This window comes from Polistes fuscatus, unplaced genomic scaffold (genome assembly GCF_010416935.1).
Source record: "Polistes fuscatus isolate 324 unplaced genomic scaffold, CU_Pfus_HIC Scaffold6, whole genome shotgun sequence".
NCBI classification, from domain to species: Eukaryota; Metazoa; Arthropoda; class Insecta; order Hymenoptera; family Vespidae; genus Polistes; species Polistes fuscatus.
Window position 1 is genome coordinate 8,540,544 of NW_025113140.1, and position 21,369 is coordinate 8,561,912.

Genomic DNA, 21,369 nt, shown 5'->3' on the forward strand with positions numbered 1-21,369 from the left:
TTACTGTAAATGTGTAAGAAGATTTTTACTAGTAATCTTAACTTTCATATTATTTCCCTAGACGATCTAAACGGCAATTGGTGAAGCTCTAATTCATTTAGAAACATTTTATGAACATTCGTACCAAAAGCGGTATGAATACAAATACATTCGTGATAACTCATTCACTTTTAAATGAGAATCTGCATTTTTATTTTTTAAAGCTCGTTACAAATCAATTTAGAAAAGAATTTTTAAATTATATGACTTTACAAGTGTAAGTTTCATTGCTAACCTAATTTAATTGTGATTAAAATAATAGTATGTCATATCTCAAATTATCATATTCATTTTTAAATTCCATACATGCATGCATCAAATAAGTTTATATAATTTCCTTATAATATACTTTGTTGATAATTATGGATACTATTAATATTTACATATATATTTTTGCAATATTTTATTTTCATATTGCAAGCTCTTTCTAATTATAAACGTTTTAATATATTGTTATCCTCAAGATATTTAATTTGATCAATTTTTTATACTCAAATCTTCTCGAAGAAAACTTTTGACTATTTAAAATTTGATCACAACTATGTACACCGATTGGACACATCTAAGATGACCATTTTCTCAACTTTAAAACTAGGACAGTTTTTTTTTTATATTTCCTAAACTGTACTGATACATTTCAAAAATAACTAGGACAAATGGCTGAAAACCAAACTGTAATCACCTTCTATATACGACCAAATGGACACAATTTTATTTATAGTTACTTAATTTTAATAGTTTGTTTTTTCTCGTTGAGCTTGTAATTGGTAAAATTGGAATGATTTTAGGACTGTATAATTTCGTGGTGGTGGTAGTTAACATGATTCCAGCTGGATTTTATCACGTTTCCTTATTATGTAGTTGGATGTTGCGACAATTGGTTGTTTCAACAGTTGATGGTTGGAGGTAGAGAAGTATCTCATATAGTAAGTACTTGATAATTTAAATTGTATAATTTTTTAACGATTTTATTAATTTGAGAGATCATTTTCAAAATTTTGTAAGAAAGTTCATCAAACTATAAAGAAAAAATATATATTCGGAGGTCGAGTATTTACTTTCGAAACGCGTCTTAAATACAATGATAGTATTGCATGTAATACCGCAAGAGAGCGTAGCAACCAGTAAAAAAAATGGTGGTTATTTGGGTGTAGTCGGGAGATTTTCTGCAGCACAAATGTGAGTACCGGCAGATTAAAGGATTACGAGTGCTGTTTGTCAGTGCATCACAAAGCTAGTATGATCAAATTTATATTGGAGGTAATGAGAATATTAAAATAAGTTGGATACTCGATATTTTCATTTGGGTAGCTCGGCATTGGTAGGAGGGTACTGTTCGTTTTCGCATAACAAGTACCAACAATCTTTTTGCTCAGATTTATCAGTCAAAACTATATTAAAAGATCATTATTTTTCTTGAAGTAGACAAAATTTAATCTCTTTCACGCAACTATAAATTTCTTTCGATCAGACAATATACAAAATATATAAGGACACGATATTTTTGAGATAGATGTCACATTATCTCGGTGTCTCTCTATGTGCGCGTGTACGATTGTGTGCAGTTATTTGATTTGCGACGTGTAAGTGTATTATTTCCTTCTATCTACGTGTATAATGTGCATACGCTGTGCGTATAGCACGCGGCGCAATAGTACTCGTGAGATACGTATATTTACACACACGCGTCTCTGTGTGTATGTGAAGATGTACTATATACCGACCGACTATACACTGTCAACATTTTTCGAGTCTGTCCCATGATACTTAATTACATTCTACGCCTTTAATGTGGTAAATTCTTTCCTTCGAGGTCCATTAATTTGCATTTTGCGTTGCAATTTAAGCGATCGGACAGATGAATATTTGCATATCTTTGCTTTACGATTTAAACTATAGACAATATGTAATATATAACTACTGTGCTAATAACGACGATAGTTCCTCTTATATTTATTGGCAAGTGGATATGATCAGCATTGTTCTATTGATGAAGTTAAATTTATATAATCTGTGTGGTATAGAAATTTTCGCAAGATAGAAACTGCATAAGTAATTTAAATGTTTAGTTTCAATTAATTTATATCATTAAAATACTTCAAATTAAATTCTAATAATAATACATTTATAAGTCATAGCGCAAAACTTTGATTGTATTATTAAGTATTACATTTTTTTTCTTCTATAACATGCATAATATTTTGAAAAATATTTTAATAGCTCTATATTAACATACCATATATATTTCATATTCTTGAAAAGCTTCTGGTAAAGTTAATACAAAAGATATTATATACTTAAAATGCACTTATCTTATACATTCATAAAAAGCACTGAGATAATATAAGAGACTGTAACATTAAAATAAAGATTATAATTAATTTTGATTCAAATAATAATAAATTAAATTATCGTTTAACTATATACATAAAAAAAGTAGGTCAATCTATATATATATATATATATATGTATATAGTTTTACTTTTATTTTTTTAAATTTATTTTAAATTATCTTTTTTAACTTATATCGTACTGATGTAACAATAATTTCTATATATATAATGTTATATTTATGATATATACTGAACATATTAAATATTTGCTTTGAACAGAATGTTTGTGGAAAAAGACAGAATTTGGAGTTGGACTATGCACCCACATTTAGGACAAAATAATGTTCCCTTTTGAACTGACTTTTAATCTATTCGTTTTTTACTATAAGAAAATTCTTTCAAGAAGTCCAGAGTACAAAATAATATTGTAAAAGTCTCGTTTTTTGTAATCCTTATTTTTTATTTTAAATATGTCAATAATTTTGATTTTGCTTTACGGCATACAAAGACAACAAATTTATCGGATTAAAGGCCATTCCTGCAACAAGATTTTAAGATGTTAAAAGCCAGTTTAAGAAAAGACGTAATATTATAGTTTGTTTTTGTTACTTAGTTCTAAATGGGTCATATCAAAACTTTTGTTTTAAAATGATATACACAAAGGACAGTGAATAATTTAAAATACTACACCGTGGAGTCTTGGAGGTATTTTATATGATGAATATTGATAACATTACCCACACATTGTAATTGTGTACATAATACTTTTACCATCTACTAATATTAATATTAATATTGCATATGGGAATAAGTTTCTGCCTTTTTTTTTAAAGATATCATGAGTAGTATTGCTTGCGTGTTTATCAACATGTGTTGAGCAGGATGCCTAGTGTGTTGAAACAGCAATATATATATTATACATATATTTGAAAAGTATGCGTGTAAGCTTCCAAACATAGTAGATGACATTCGTTTGAAGCATAAGCAACAGTTATTTTGTTCGCATTGAAAATATCAAAATTAATTCTAATAAAGCAATGTTGCTAAGAAATTTTATTTCACTATTTCATTTTAAAGAAAAGTGCTGTGAAAACGCATCATTTGCTCATGTATATTTATGGTGAGCATTGAATAAAATTTGTAAGAAATGGTTTCTGTAATTCAGCAATAATGATTTCAATGTAAGCGACAATGAATGGGAAGGTGTACCAAACAAATTTGTAAACATTATTTAATGAAAACCCATATTAATCTCTTAAAAAGTAATTAAAAAAGAATTAAATGTTGATCGATCCACTGTTGAAAAACATCTATATGTAATGGGAATCGTTCAGAAAGAAGGAAATTGATTTAGTGGGACTAAAAGAGTATCATGTATTATGAACCGCTGCAACCAGTTGAATGTTTGAAACCATCTCTGGCAATTGTTATTGACTACAACTAATATGTTTGAACCAAGCTTAAAAGAAAAATGATCCAGACACAATGATCTAGATCTATAACATAACAAATTGATTCTGCTGTATGAAACGCTATACCACACGTTGCAAAACCGGTCAAAAAATACTTAGAAGGAGCAAATTGGGTAGAGCAGAATTTTTCAGTTCGCTTTTTTCAAATTTTTTTTAATCGGTATTTTTAATATTAACAATTATTTATAATGCTATAGTAAACAATTTTTTTGGCATAAATTATTATTTCTTTTTCTTCTTCTTTTTGTTAGGACTTTGTCCTTTTATAATAGCTTTTTATTGCTATTTCCAGGAGCGATTTATTGTTTTTATTTAACCTAAAAAATATTTTGTTCACGCAAATTTTATTTTTTGTACCTATATTGAAAGAACATATATAGCTTGTAAATAGTTATTGTTTAATAGATAATATGCGTTTTATGTATATGTTTATTTGAAATATTTAAATAATTTCACAAAATTACACTTTATATAATCTTTAATTAATTTTGACATACTTTCATTTTTAATCTTTAATATACCTAGATATTTTTTTTAAATTTGTTTTACTATTTGATTTCAGATTTCATCGAGTGATTTGGCATGGCATGTTAATTAAAAGTTAAGGATTATAGAAATTATGTATAAAGCTTATTGAAAAGCTGATGTTATAAAGCTTTCTTTGATTCTTTACATCTTTGAAGACAGGCTTGAAGCCATTATTTTATAATTAGTTTAAAAAGAAATCGAAGGGGAAAAGAATATTCATTACTTATTTATTAACCAAAAGTAAATACTTACATTCAAAATTGGTCAATATTTTAACCATCAAATTCTTAAAAGTTGGTTATGTGCAATGCCGAGATGTTGTAATGAAAACAAGGCAGTGAGTTCGGTGCGTAGTAGTCAAAAACACAGCAGTGAAGATATTGTGCTGACACAAACTCAAGTTTTTGCAATTGGAAATCAATTAGATTTGGAAGAAGAATCGCAAGTGGTTGGAAGATCGCATAGAAGAGTTCGTTGTGATCTTAGTCCTGTACCAACAAACACGAATTCTAATTTGAATATCAAACTTTTAAATATTAAGGTAAGCATATAATAATGTACTTCAATTGTTGTTTACCAATATCACACAAAAATATTATATTAAATATAATTTTATATTATTTTTCCCTCTTTTCTCCACATAGACTGATAGAAGTACTCGTCAAGAGAATCAGGTGAGCACTGGATCTGGTGGGTACAGAGAACGGGAAAAGGAGGCTAAAAAGAGAGCAGCTATAGGCAACACAGTGCGTGGTCTTCTCTCATCTGGCCACAGCAGGCAGGACAGGTATAATGATGTCTGTATCAAAAATCATGCTTTTTACATTCACACTTTTTTTATTTTTTTATTTAATTTAATATTTGGATAGGTTACAGTAAAGACTATTACCATTTAAATTTTATATTATTTTTCTGTTTTTTGCTTTTTATATACATTTATTTACATTTCTACACAGTTCAAGAAAGTTATGATATGCACCTCTTAATACACGCTTCTTTAACTTTATTTTTGATTTTAAGTTTTATTTGTTAAATAAAAAGTGCACACTCATTTTTAATCTAATTAAAACACGTAATCATATTAATACTGCTAATCTTTATAATTATGCAAATTGAATTTTGAATTTATTTAAATAACTCATAATTGTGCTTATAAGTTTATGTGTTAGATGTTATTATATTATAATTTGTTTGAAATTACCTTAAGCTCTATCTTACTATTCTGTATAACATAAAATAAATTCTAGAATTGAACATGATTTTTAACTGGATTTTAGGTATGAGACAAACAGGCAACGTTCATCAGGTGGTACCAGCGGTGGCCTGTCTAGTTTATGTCCTAAGCTGGTGGCCAGTGGGGGTGGTAGCAGCCAGGGTGGCATTGGTTTGTCAGTGGGCCACTTAGCCTCTCAAGAAGGAGGAAATCCTTGTCCAGTTGTTACAACACAAAGAACTCACAATAATTCACATAATCATAGACGGGAAAGAAAGCAGTCGATTGTTTCTCGAACTGCTTCTAGTTCTAGTAGTTCTTCTGAAAGAAAGGTACATTTTATATAATAAATATTATACTATGAAATTGAAAATAAACTATTTTACTAAATATAAATTTCTTTATAGGCTCTGTCAAGTCGTCCTTCTGCTACAATCTGCAAAAAGCAAATTCGAATGCAGCGAGTTGAACAAAATGCAGATTCATTGTCCATAACTAGTAACGGTGTTCCAACTAGTTCACCTTCTTCTAAGAAGAAGGGTTTGTCTGGTGTTCGTATTTCAGAAAAGTCATCTTCTCGAAGTCAAGATTCATCCTCCTTAGATCATGAAAATGATCACAGCTTTAGTGATGCAGAGGAGGCTATTACTGCAACAGAGAATGTGTTCAAAGTATCGGGTAAGATTTAATGATCATACATAGATTATTAAGATATGAATCATGATGTATACTGAATAATAAAAAATATTAATTTTCATATTCAGGATGTAGTTCCACACCTTCCACACCAATGAGTAAAGTAAAATCGAAAAGAATAACTGAAGATGAAGTGACTATAGAACCGAATATACATATAGAGTGCACAGAATTATTAAAACAGAATATTTCGGAAATGTTTTCTGGTGTTTACGAGAAAGAAACATCTGCAACAGAAATTTCAGAATGTACCATAACAGATACAGTAGAGCCAAAAATAAAAAAAGATGATATTAGTGAAGATTTGGTTGAACACAGCAATACAAAAATATCCTCGTCTTCTAGTGCAAGTAAAAGAAATAATGATGGTGACAAATCTTTAAGATCTAAAAATAAATCTATTCCACAAGATGTAAACAAATTACATAATTCTAAGACAATAGAAGAAATTAATGTAAAAAGTAATATAGATTCTACAACAACGTCCACAGAAACGTCCATAAATACCGTAAATGCAAATCCAAGAAGAAAATCATCTAATAATGAATCTGCTGCTGTAAATAGTTTAGAAATGGAATCAATGCCTAAAGACTGTAATAAAGAAAAATCAAATGAAGAGGTAGTAAAAAATTCCAGATTTGTTACATCTAAAGTTTCAGAAGAAATAATAGATTCAGAAGGTAACGAAACAGAGACACAAAGAGTTGAAGATGAAGGTGTAACAATTTATGATGAAGACGATAATGGTACTAGTATTAGTGATATAGTAGCAACTCAAGCACTTCACGAGTCTTTGAGTAAATTAGGAAAAGTTCCACCACTGGATACAGATATAGAAGTCATGAAGAATACTAATTCACAAAAAGAGACAGATGGAGAGAAAATTTCTCAAAAAGAAACAACTACGCAAGAAGAGACTGACGAAGGTTTCATTGGGCCTTTACTTGATGAAAATTTTAAAGCAGATGAAAAATTAAGTCAAAAAGCAATGGCTATGGAAGATGTACATAATCTAGTAATGACGGCAAGCGTCCAAAAAGCTAAAATTGATGACGACGAGGAAAAAGCAATAGGTATCTCACCTGATGGAAGATTTTTAAAATTTGAAGAAGAAATTGGACGTGGTAGTTTTAAAACTGTTTATCGTGGTTTGGATACTCAAACAGGAGTAGCTGTTGCTTGGTGTGAACTTCAGGTCAGTGAAACGCTAAATATTCATAGTTCTGACACAAATATAGGTTTAATATTTAAAAAAGATTTAATAATTAAAAAAAGAAAAGATAAAGATTTAATAATTGTTTATAGGAGAAAAAATTAAATAAAACAGAAAGACTGAGATTTCGAGAAGAAGCGGAAATGTTAAAGGGACTCCAACATCCTAATATTGTTAGATTTTATGATTATTGGGAAGTCACGCTTACACGTAGAAAATATATTGTACTAGTCACAGAACTTATGACATCAGGAACATTAAAAACGTAAATTTCAATTATAAAAATATATTTTTTCTTTTCTTTTAAATACAAATTCTATCTTTAACTTGGTTATTAATTATTTTAGGTATTTAAGAAGATTTAAGAAAATTAATCCAAAAGTTGTAAAATCTTGGTGCCGTCAAATCCTCAAAGGGCTTAGTTTTTTGCATTCTAGATCTCCTCCAATTATTCATCGTGATTTAAAGTGTGATAATATATTTATCACTGGTACTACAGGCAGTGTTAAAATCGGTGATTTAGGTTTGGCTACGTTAAAAAATCGGAGTTTTGCAAAAAGTGTTATTGGCACACCAGAATTTATGGCACCAGAAATGTATGAAGAACATTATGACGAATCAGTCGATGTCTATGCATTTGGAATGTGTATGCTCGAAATGGCTACGAGTGAATATCCATATTCCGAATGTACAGGTCCAGCGCAAATATACAAACGTGTTGTTTCTGTAAGTTTTTATAGATTTTTACATTACAAAAATTATAATCTCTTTTTTTCAATTTTAATCAATTATTATATTACTAGACTAATTTAAATATTCCTTATTTTCAAATAATTTTATATATATATATATACAGAAGTTATAACGATATTTAAATAATTTTATTTTTTCAACATAGGGTGTTAAACCTCAGAGTTACGATAAGGTGGATATACCAGAAGTACGTGAAATTATCGAAATGTGCATTCGCTTAAAAAAAGAAGAACGACCTTTAGTTAAGGATCTTTTAAATCATGAATTTTTTGCGGATGATATAGGATTAAAATTGGAGATGGTATCACGTGATTCGGCTATAGCAGATGCCGAATTATCACGTGTAGAATTCAGATTGAGAGTTTTGGATCCAAAAAAACGGACAAACAAACATAAAGAAAATGAAGCAATCCAATTTGATTTCGACATCCAAGCTGATAATGCGGAAGAAGTTGCCTCAGAAATGGCTAAATCGAGTCTTATATTAGAAGAAGATGCGAAAGCAGTAGCTAAGATGTTGAAATCACAAATAGCTGCTTTATTACGAGAAAGGGAGGAACGACGAGCTAAAGAAGAAAAAGAACGTTTAGATAGAGAAGCTGATACTAGTACCACATCTGCTGAAAATATTTTACAGCAACAACAATTAATATTACAACAAATGCAATTACAACAACAACAACTTCAATCTAGTATGGGCATACCAATGCAAAGTCAAGTACAAATGCAATTACAACCAAATCAAATACCATTACAACAATCACAATTGCAATCAACTTCACAACCAGGCCAACAACATAATTTACAACCTCAACAAGTACAATTGGTTCAACAACCACTTCAGCAGCCACTTATGCAGCAACAAACATCAGTAGTTCAGCCTCAGCAGGCTCAGCAAATACAACAAGCATCACAAGCTGCACAACAAGTTCAATATCAACAACAGCCACAATATCAGCAATTACAGCAGCAATATCAACCACAACAGTATTCGCCACATGTTCCGCAAAATCTGAGTGCAAATTCACCACAATGCTCTACTCCTCAAAATGTTCAAGCCCAACCCCAGTTTCCTCCAGTAACACAACAAATACAACAACAACAGATACAACAACAGCAGATACAGCAGCAACAGCAAATACAGCAGCAGCAGCACCAAATACAACAGCAGCAACAACAAATACAGCAGCAACAGCAAATACAGCAGCAGCAGCAGCAAATACAGCAGCAGCAACAAATGCAGCAGCAGCAGCAAATACAACAGCAACAGCAAATACAGCAACAGCAGCAAATACAACAACAGCAACAAATGCAACAGCAACATATACATCAGCCTCAACAATATATTCAATTAAATCAAATGAGTGTACCACAGCAAATAACACATCAGATTCAACAACAATTGCAATCTCAGGTACAGATGTTGCCTCAACAACAGCATATACATCAACAAGTACCTCAACCTCAACAACAAGTGCAGTATTCACAATCTCAGATGCAACATATTCAACAAGTACATCAACATCCAGTTGGTTCTCCACCAATTCAAAGTCAACAATATTATCAACAAAATACAACTGGTAGTGCAGGATATACTAGTTCTACTTTGTATCAACAAAATATGCCACAACAAATATTTCACACGTATGCTACTTCTAATAATCCATCTGGTCATGTAGAAATTTTGTCATCTACTCAGACTGCACAACAAATTTATTCACACACAAATATTTCCGGTAACTCTGCTCCTGCAACTTCTCAGCCATATATACAACAACAAACTGGACAAGTTCAAACACAAATACCATCAGGAATGAATATTCAAAGTTCAGTGCCAGTAACTCATGTACAAAGTGGTGCAACATCTACAATGCCTAGTATTCAAAGTGCTCCTTCAATGCTCTCTAATACTGGTCATCAACCGCAATCTCAACAAAATATAGTAGTGCAATTGCAGTATTCGCAAAGTGGGACTGTTATGCCTACTTCTATGCCTATTTCTATGCCTACTTCTATGCCCACCTCTATGCCTATGACATCAGGAATAAGTGGTCCTATACAGACATCTGCTAATATACCACAACAACATCAGCAACCTTTTGTTTCAAATCCTGAATCATCTATTGCTGACAGATCATCTTTAACTAAACAAGATACTATGGACTCTATACAATCCTTACCATTGGATCTGCAATCAACTATGCATCAAGAACAATTAAATAATCAACAATTGCCAATTACTAGTACAAGCACTGTACCACAACAATCAGCAGTTACAAGTGATGGGTAAGCTTATATTTAAATAATAATCAATGTGTATTTTATTACCATGTGTTACCATATTATTTATTATTTTAGAGTTATTTCTGAAAGTTCAGAAAATGTTACAACTTCCGAAAGAAATAGAGTTAAACGATCTGGTACTAAGCGCAAAAAGCCTGGTATTAAATTAACAGTCTTGTCAGTAAGTAGTGGAGAAGGTCAATCTATGACTGTTGAGTGTCAGCTAGATACTAGCAAACAAAAAACTGTTACGTTTAAATTTGATCGAGATGACATGGTACCTACTGATATTGCTAATAATTTGGTATGTGTACTTCAAAGTATGATATTTCAGAATATAATCTCTAATGTATACATTAATAATGTGTGTAATTTGTTTTCATTATGCAGGCTGCTGAAAATTTGCTGCCACAATCTCAATGCGAGACATTTATCGAGTTAATTGAAGATATTGTGAAGCAGTTACGTTTAGATCCAACGCGTGCTTTACCTTTAGTAGCCCATGGTCCACCAGATCAATCTGCTGGTGGTAGTCCAGTTACAAGTCGTCGCCCAAGGGATCGAGACCACAGTCTTGATACAACGAAGGTACTAAGAGTTATTACAGTTTCTTCTTATACTAGAAAATAATATATTTCATTTAGATCGTGAAAGTAGAATACTTTAATGAAATATAAAAACTATGAAATAGTCTTTTTTACAGATATTTTATACATTGTTCAGAAGATATTTAATTATAGAACATACAGTTTAATTACTTTATAAAATATAATGAAAAGAATTAGGTAGTAATGGTAATGATGTAATTTTATATATTCTTATTTGTTTAATTTAATGCAAGTAATTAAAAATAGGATAAAAGTTTTTCATTTGGGAAAAGTATAAATTTATTGCAATTAGCAATGAGTTAAAGTAATCATTAAATGTGATGATAATATGAACGATTAGATGCAAAATATCGATCTTTTGAACATAATAGATAGAGTTTGCATATAATTAGTATATATGGTTTTGGACGCAGCAGGTGAGACATGGCTCACTAACTCGTCAAAGCAGCCACCGATCGTCATACAAAGTCCATCGTAGGCACCGTTCGGTGAGTTCATCACCCTCACCATTCCTTTTCCTACTTCCTGCATTTTGTTGTATATTCCTATTTATTTATGTATCCTTTCCTATTGTATCAGGTCATAAATAACCGAAGTATCTATATATTTATTATGTGAATTATATCAGTTCAATCACAATGGTATTTTAATATCAACAGAGCACCTTATATCACCTGTACCATTACTTAATTAGGAAAGAAAAGGAAGAATATATGTAATATTAAATATATACGTGTGTGTATATGTAGCGTGAAGCCGTATTGGTGATAGTTTAATTTACATATTTCCTTATTGTTATTCATTATCAATATTAAAATATTAAATTAAATATATAAATAGATAATATGATATATATATGTTTGTACATCTAAATTTTCTTAAACTTGTTGAGTATATTCATAAAAATGATATTATATTTTTTCAGAGAGACGAAACTTCAAACACTTCTACTCCAACAAAATTGTTGCCAATCGATCAAATAATTTCACATATTGCAAATTCTTCTTTGGATAAGCAACAAAATATTCCAACAACTGATAACCAAGGAGCTACTGAATGCACATCGGCAGAAGCGTCTAGACGATCATCTACGTCTACTCAAAATACTGATACATTGACACCAATTAATATTCCAAGTGATTTCACTGATCCTCAGGAAAGTGGAATTTCTTTAACATCTGCAGATACAGTTTTGGAAGCGACTCATATCGTCCAAGAAGATGTTAATACTTATTCAATTGCTCAATTGCCAGCTATGTCCGTTCAAAAAAAAATAGAAGATGTGAATACTTCTATATCTCAAACAAGTGATTCAACGAAAGATGATATATCGAAAGACGTTACAAACATTCAAGAAAAAGATGTAAATAAAGATATACCAACATCCGATGCAAATTCTACAGAAACGTCGACATTAACTGCTGCACCAATACGTAAGATATCTCGCTTCTTAGTTAGTCCCGTGGTTGAACAAAAACAACTCGCAAATGAAACAGAAGCCTCTGGTATATCAGAAAATATAAATAATACTGTAAAGGTAGATACAACAAAGTCGGAAGAAACAGAAATAAGTACTTTGGATACACAAGTTGTAACAGTAGAACAACCATCTAACGTTGACATAAATTTACCTAATTTACAACAATCTCTAGATCAAATGGATAATTCTAAGGTTACTTTACAACCATTTAATCAACAAACTGCTGGAGTTCAGAATATTTCTCAAATGACAATATCAGGGCAATTGCAACAAAATATAGGTGCTGTACAATCTAATCAACACGTTATAATGCCTGGTACTCCAATTATACAGCAAGTAACTCAACAAGTACATCAGTCAACTGTTCAAAATTTCACTGCTATATCACAAAAAGAAATGCAGTCTCAACAAATGCAAACAAGCAATTTAAACACGCAACCACAATATCAAAATCAATCTACTGTGCAATCTAATATTATAATACAACAGCAACAAATTGTGCAACAAAATGTACAACAAAATGTGCAACAAAATGTACAACAAAATGTACAACAAAATATACAACAAAATGTACAACAAAATGTAACTCAACAACATATGCAAACAGAGCAAAATCAATCTCAACGACCCGTACATCAATATTTACCACAACAACATCAACAGTATGTCATCCTTTCTGGACCCATACAACAATTACAACAATCAAATGTAGATGAAAGAAATCGTAGGATTTCTAGTATTTCTTCTACATCTAATATGTCAACAGAATCTCAAACAACCGAAGTATCCAATATTTCTGAAGATAAAAGATATTCTACAATGATGTCAAATACGCCTATTCAACATATACAGCATGTACAAGTTGTCCCACAAGATACTCCTATAACTTTAATGCAAGGAAATCAAGATCCTGGGCAACATCAAACAGTTCCCCAAAATATCATGCATGTTTCAGGAAATTTACCTACACAAATGCCAGCTCCTGTTACAGTGCCAGCTCATCCTATTGTTTCTACTGAAACTGCTCATAAACCTGTAGTTAAACCAAAAGAGATATCTTCGACACTTCCTGATTTGGCACAAAATTTAGCAAATATTCTTTCTAATCCAAAATCTAAATCTGCTACACCACATGGCTTGAGTACTCATGAACCAAACATTAACACAACTGCTGTTAATACAACTGTTCTTGATTACAAACCTGCACCACAATCAGAACAATATTTCCAACCTATACAACCTGAAATAAGTCAATTACCAATGCAAACACAAACACAGCAAAATTTTCAAAATCAAACTATGCATCAAGTTCATCAAAACCTGTCAAATGTTCAACAAACATTTCAGAGTCAGCAATTACCCCATCAAAGTTCAGCTTTCTTACCACAAGGAGTTCAATTAAGTGTTCCATTACAAACCGATTCTCAATTACAAATTTTACAACAAAATGTGTCAACTCATACGATGTCTTCTCAAACAAAATGGATGGGTTGTACTAACCAAAATATATTGCCTCAAAATATATCAGTGCGAAATGTTCAGCCTATGCAGATTCAACCACAGCTTCAACAAATACCTCCTGCCCATCCACAAATGCAGCAAATAACTCAAGAACAAATTCATGTAGAACCTGCTACTGTATCTGATCAATCTCATTTACATTTAAAACTTCCAGAGCAACAAATAGGAAAAATATTAGATACTGAAGCTCATGATAGCTCAGGTGGCAGTGTGATTAAACGTGTGTTTTCTGATTATCAGTTGTTAACTTTGGAAAATGAAAATTCTAGTCATGATGTAACTCCAGAGCACACACTTGTAGAATCTGTCGATCCTACTTTATTTATGCAACAACAAATTATACAGCAACAACAGTTGCAGCAGCAACAACAACAACAACAACAACAGCAGTATCAACATCGTAAATTGAGTCAACAGAATTCATTAGATAAAGTATCAGATATAAGTAGTGTAGGAAGTACAGGAGGAACTGGGCCACAAACAATAGCAGATTTGCATCAAAAACTTGTTCAAGTAACTAGTCAACCATCTGAATTATTAAATGTTGGTACACCACCTATAAGTTATCCAGCTACACCTCACAGTCATCAAGTAACAGGAGGATATGATGCATACATGCATTCTTTACAACAAAAGTTGGTTAATATTGGTATGCCAATATCATCTGCACAAAATCTAGCGCAGGTACTAAATTACAAACATTATACCTCTATTAATAATACTACTGCTTCTATTACTGCTAATAATTTACGTTATTACTTTTATTTATACTATAAATATTATTTAAATTAAAGGGCCCTCTATCACCTCAGACTACAATACATTCTACGAGTGCTGGTATTGATTCAAATGTAGTAACAAATTCTGAAGGACCAATAACATATCAAGATACTTCTTCTCAAGTTATATCTTCACAATCTGTAAGTTACATAAAAAGTAAATAATATTTTAAATAATTTTAGCAAGTAAACACGTTATAATCTCTTATACTTTAGAATGTAGATTGCTCACTGGATAGCCCTATACCGGGAAATCAAGGAGGACCTGAAAACATGAGTCCAAGTAAAGAAAATATAAAAGTACGAATTCAAAGACCAGGATCTCGCCTTCAGGAATTAGAACAAGAATTAGCCAAAATTCATCATAGAGGTCCCGTACTTCCAACAACTTCGCCTCAACCGTTAACACCTCCTGTACCTGTTATTAATCCTCCACCGGTACAACCAGCGTTGCAGCAAACACAAAATTTATTAACAACTGTTCCTTCAGTTCCTATTGCCTCTGTGACATCAAATATTGTGCAGTCTCGCTCTGATACGAATACACCCGTACAAACAGAACTACAAGATTCTGTTTCTGAGGTATTTTATATTTTCTACTATAAATTAAAGAATCATAATCGCGCAAATGTATAATGCTGTATAAAATGTAGTAATATTTTGTATAATATTTAATGATAATATTTTTTACAATTAAAAATATATTATATTTCGATGTTTACAGAAACCTGCTGCACAACCTGTTAGAAAAATCTCAAGATTTATGGTATCTAAAGTATCGGGACCTCCAAGCTCTGCTACATCAAATATACAACAACAAGAAATTAAAACATGTCATTCTGATGAACAACAAAGTAAGATATTCAGCATGAATGGTAATAGTGCACATTTTATTAATATTTTTACGTTATTTATTATATACATTAAAATATACTCTATTTAATGTTACAGTAGCATCGACAACGTATTTGATACAGAGTCGGGAAGGGTCCATGCCTCCAATACAAACAACATTAACAAATAATTCTATGCAAGTAGAGGTAATAACCATAATATTTACTAGTGTGAGTGTGAATATGATCATATTAGAATTATTTCATTTAGATTAATAATATTAAATGTATTTATATATTCAGTTACAATTAGAAAAAGAAGAACGAGCATCAACTTTAACACCAAGTGAAGAATATCAATTACTTATAAAAAGGTATAAGTTTATAAGAAAGTATATATTAAGAATAAATATATAATACAAAAATTACAACAAAATTTTATTCTTTAGGCAAACTATGGAATTAGAAATACTTCAACGAAGGCACCGAGAAGAACTAGAACGTTTTCAACAACAACAACTGCAATTATTAATTCAACAACAACAACAAGCAAGTGCGTTGCACCACCAACATCATCCACTTCTTTATCACACAGTAGCTACCAATGCTGCAGCAGGTCAGTTGTAAGAATTTAAATTAATATACAAAAATTAAAGTTTATTGCAATATAAATGTAAATATATATTTCTATATATTCTACATATTACAAACTTTTATAATTTATACAAGCATATAAGTATGTTTAAGAAAAAAACAAGATAATTTAAGATATTATTTACAGTAAGTTTTTAATATAAATCCTGAAAAAAAGTATTTATTTGAACTTTTCATTAGATAATTCTTTGTACTATCATTTTTTAAAAAGGGATATATCTATTTATGTAAATATAGGACAAGGAAGAGTACCAGGTGTAGATGATCATTTAACGTTTAGCACAGCCCCACAAACTCCATTGCAAAAAGGCATCAGCAATTGTCCAGATACCGACGAAACATTAAGGTTAGCCATGCAGAAGCTTAAACAAACTCCACTTCAACTTCAACAGCAACAAACAGCAGCCAGCATACAGCATGCTTATGTTATTCCAATTCCAGTAGTGCCTTCAGAAAGTATGCAGAATATTTCTGCGCAACAGAATATTAACTATTCAAGCGAAACCTCTGATATATCTGATTCAACAAATAATCCTGTGATTATAAATTCGAGTCAATGTCAGTTTACACCAATAATACCAGATACAACAAACGTTACTTCTGCGAGTGGAGCTTTAGTTGCACCAACGTCAACATCAGGTTCTATTGGAAGTGGAGCATATGTTCAATATCACGAGGGTCCTTCGTTAGCAAACTTTCAAACATTCAGTTGCACGTCGCATGCTGGCTTCATTTTACCAGCTGGATATCGTCTTATATATGCGCCTACTGGGACCCCTCAGTCTCAACCAGCGACCCCTGCCACTCCACAAATAGGAAACTCGCATGATGGTACGCCTCCTACAGAAACCCAGCATTGTTCTGAAAATGTAACTACCCTTCCTCAAGCAGATCAATAACGCAATACACAATTCAAAATATTCTATACTTTCCAGTCAATTTTTCCACATAATACATTCTTTATTTAACGTTGAATATTACTATAAAATTATGTATTATTATAATTATCTTTTAATATGATATGCTCCAAACATATTGGTCATACATGAGGTGCACACATATGAAAGCATATATAAGATGTACAGAGCAAATTAATAATGCTGCGTCATTGAAAAAATTAGTCAGTATAGAATCAGTTACTCTACAAAAATTTAAGAAACTCATTAGCTGATATTATACTGACTAGCGTTTAGTTAGGCAGCCATAATGATGCCCTTCGAGCTTGATGTGTTATGACATTTACGTATAAATGCATAGAAGATATTCTTGTTACCCGCGCATCAGCAAAACATTAATATTTGGTATATGCCTCGCGATTGAAGCAAGATTGAAATTAAATATTTCAAGGATATTTTGAACTGGCGTAATAAGTTTCTGAATGGTAATTCAAAAGCTGGGGATAGAGGCCTCTACGTTGTATAACTGTGCTTCGATATTAAAAGCAAATCTTCCATTATTGGAATGCTTAAAGGACCTTAAATGCTCTCAATCTTTTAAATGGCACAGTCCATATTAGTACAGGCCTCAGCTAGTCTTACGATCGAAATGGCATCTAGCCATTCTGCTCGATTATATGTATAACTGTTAATGTATACTGAATGCTTCAGAAGAAGGGAATGAGAAAAGCAAGAAAGGAAGAAAGAGAGAAAGAGAGAGAGCGAGAGAGAGAGAATATAAGAAATAGAGAGAAAATGAAGTGAGGAAGAGAGAACGTATGTTTACTTATGTGTGTGTGATGTGTGAATGTGTCAAATAATGGAGATAAACAGAGAAAAAATATGATAATATAGTCACTGTTATGCTTTAATGTATTTCTAGCGATTTTACCTATTTCAATTAAAGAAAAAGTAATGTGTTACTAGTTAGCAATCCTACATATATCTACTTTTGAGTACTATTACCATCATTTTACAATTAAATACAGTTGTGTTTAGTACTTTTTACTTTATATATTTTATTTTCAAGAATTTTATTAATAATAAGAAAAAGATTTTAAAAAGCATACAATCAGGGAATTACATTTCAGGCAATTCAGTGACAGATGAAAGATCATAAAAAATTCATGAAACTCTTCCAAATTTGTTCTGCAATATAAAGACAAAGAATTTTTATTTTACGTTTCTTCACGATTTCTTATTTGAAATGTCTATAAATACTACTGCTTATAAGATAAATTACAAGATTATAGTTTTGTTTGCTAAACTATGCATATAATCTGTTATTTTTATAATCCATAATTTTTTAATAATTTTTCATTGCTTTAAACAACTTCTCGTCATGCATTGCTTTGCAATAATATATGCTTAATAAAATTTATTACAAAATTTAAAAATGAGTAATAAGCACATGCAATGTATTTGATACTTCTGTATGATGCAGAAATAATATTGAAATCATATGCTGTATAATTATAAGAACTTTTTTAATAATCATATCAATTACTTAAGAATGTCAAAAGTGCTATCGTTACTCACTTTTTTATTTTGTTCTCATGCACTCTCATGTTTTTTACTTTCAATTAATGGTAATTTTGTTACCTTATTCCTTTTGTACACCAAAATATATGTTTTTTTAAAATAATTTCATGGTGACGGGATCTTCAATTATTTAATAATTAAATTGCTTTTAATTGGATCGTTTCTCTGTTTTGTGCATCTTACGTTGAAAATCTTTGGTGACATGGTTTAACAAATATTAAAATTAATATTTCAATTTGAAATTTTTTTTTTATCTAACAATTCACTAAGATCGAGAAATATAATTTATAATCGTTTTTCGAATGTATTATCAATGAAAGTATAACATTCAAATTATCATTTGATATATCTGATATGGTATACTATATTTCTGTATAAAATCATAAGTTTATAAGACTTTTTATGAAAGAATCTTTTGCCATTTTACCAAAGACGCCTATCATGAATATTATTAGGCAATATATTATACACTAATTTTGAATTCATAGTAAATACACTAGTCAACAAGGTTTTTTAATTTGATTGAAATAATAATATCGTATTTTAAAAATCTTAGCAAACTTATTTTAAGAATTTCTCTATTTAACAGATCTATAATTAAAGTGTAAACATTGCTTTCAATTTTAATTTGGAATGCAGCCTCTTATTATGGAAGCAATCTATTATGTAATTTTTCTATTTAATAGACATTGTTACATAATTGATACTATTTTGCTTGAAAAGTGTGAATGTAATCATATAATATGGAGTGTGTGCCAAAGTATCATTTTAAAAGAAAATATTAACTTCATATTAATTATATTGACAATTATTAAGTATAGTTAAATATTCATTCAATTTGTCCTTAATTTTTTTTTAGTATTTGTTTTCCTATTTCTTTTAATATTTTATTATTGATTTTACAAAATATTTTATCAAAGAATATGAATAATACGTTTATATACTTTGAAATTTCCTAACACGAGAAAAATAGTCTACACACGATTAAAATAATTTCTTATATTTATAAAATCGTATTTTCATATTCAGGAAATGCGTTAGACCTATACCTCAGAAATAATAAGGATGGAAAATATTGTTGACTAGTGCTTTTTTCTAGTAGAAGAATAATAGTAATGTGGTATTGGACTTAATGGAATTGAGCTTGATAAAGGATGGAGTTAGGTATCACAAAATAATTTTCAAAGACTGCCTGCAAAAATGAATCAAGTAATAGTAAATATTTTCTTATATTTTGCAATTTAAATATAATACTATGTGGATAATAATATTCCGACTGAGTTCAGTTTCTCAAATTTTTGAGCTAGACCTATAATAAGACAAAGGAGTGAGACATTTATTAATATAGAAAATAATTTTTAAATGAACAAAAAAGTTATGAAATTTCACAAAATTTCATTTTTTTGTTCGATAAAAGTATTTTATTCGAATATTGGACAATTTTGATAATTTAATTCAATATAGATTATTTAAAAAATTGCTCAATATTAATCATTGAAAAGTTAGCATACTGGATGTTTATTATCAAATCTCTGTATAAATTTTAATATATTAATAATCTTTGTCAATCATGTTGCCGAACATTAAATTTTAAAAAGATTTCGACTTATCAATAAATATTTGAGAATAGAGTTGTGCATAAGCAGGTATATACAAAATTCAACTTGATTTATTCACATTACTACAAGAAATATAAATAACTTTCTTATTTAGATTTTGAATTTTGCTAGCTTTACCTGTAGTCCTATACCACAAAGAGCCTGCTTTTGCTTAAATTATTGACTATTAACTTTAAAAAAATAAAGAATTTATATATAAAAAGGAAGTATAATACATTAAAGTGGTTTGGAGAAGTGTTATGTATCATTCACACGTGTCATCTATATTTTACATATGACACTTATTGCTTTTTCCTTACTTGTTTAAGCCTACTCAGAAGTAAACAAGTTTTTAAGGAAAATAAAACTATATGATTTTTTTTGTGCTAACTAGTATATGAATTCTTTCTAGTATATGAACTTAAGAAACAATTTTAGAGTTATGTTTCTCAGAATTTCAAGAATAGAAACATAAAGACTGATTAGGTAAAACAAGAATCAGTAAGCAAATGAGTAAAAAAAACACATGAGAAATCAGTGTTGGAAATATTTTCATTTCTGATAGTTTTTTATTTCATTTATACACATACATGTGTATATTTATTGGACTGTAATAATATTACACACGATTAGAGTATACATTTCGAAACTCAAAAAATTAGTAGTTAGTAATCTCTTGGTGTAAGAAATACTGATTCTCTTCCGTGAAAAACAGGCGGATCAACCTCCGTTTATATTATAGTTTATGGTATTAGCGTAATGCATTGTAGATCTGCGGAGAAGTAATGAACATATTGAATTATCTATGAGTGAACATTATTTTTATGTTTAGAATGCATAATTCTTAGAAATATAAAAACTGAACTGATGAATGTGAATAATGAATTAC

The 21,369-nt window shown here is 30.2% G+C and overlaps 1 protein-coding gene across 11 annotated transcripts; it reads left to right on the forward strand.

The window, feature by feature from the left end:
- The first annotated feature begins 694 nt into the window (after positions 1–694).
- LOC122523665 lies at positions 695–18,038 on the forward strand. Of its 11 annotated transcripts, none has more exons than XM_043645574.1 (20): positions 695–965; positions 4,407–4,913; positions 5,017–5,159; positions 5,650–5,917; positions 5,993–6,263; positions 6,350–7,476; positions 7,587–7,759; positions 7,842–8,220; positions 8,393–10,533; positions 10,606–10,834; positions 10,921–11,118; positions 11,552–11,626; positions 12,064–14,823; positions 14,934–15,059; positions 15,135–15,500; positions 15,643–15,793; positions 15,870–15,958; positions 16,055–16,125; positions 16,201–16,367; positions 16,643–18,038. In XM_043645574.1, exons 2-20 carry the CDS (start codon positions 4,680–4,682, stop codon positions 17,302–17,304), a joined length of 9,630 nt encoding a protein of 3,209 aa, XP_043501509.1. In that variant the 5' UTR covers positions 695–965; positions 4,407–4,679; the 3' UTR covers positions 17,305–18,038. The 11 variants fall into 11 exon arrangements, with proteins under 11 accessions (XP_043501509.1, XP_043501508.1, XP_043501507.1 ...); XM_043645573.1 differs by lacking the exon at positions 695–965 and adding an exon at positions 1,124–1,218; XM_043645572.1 differs by lacking the exon at positions 695–965 and adding an exon at positions 1,147–1,299.
- The last annotated feature ends 3,331 nt before the right edge of the window (positions 18,039–21,369 follow it).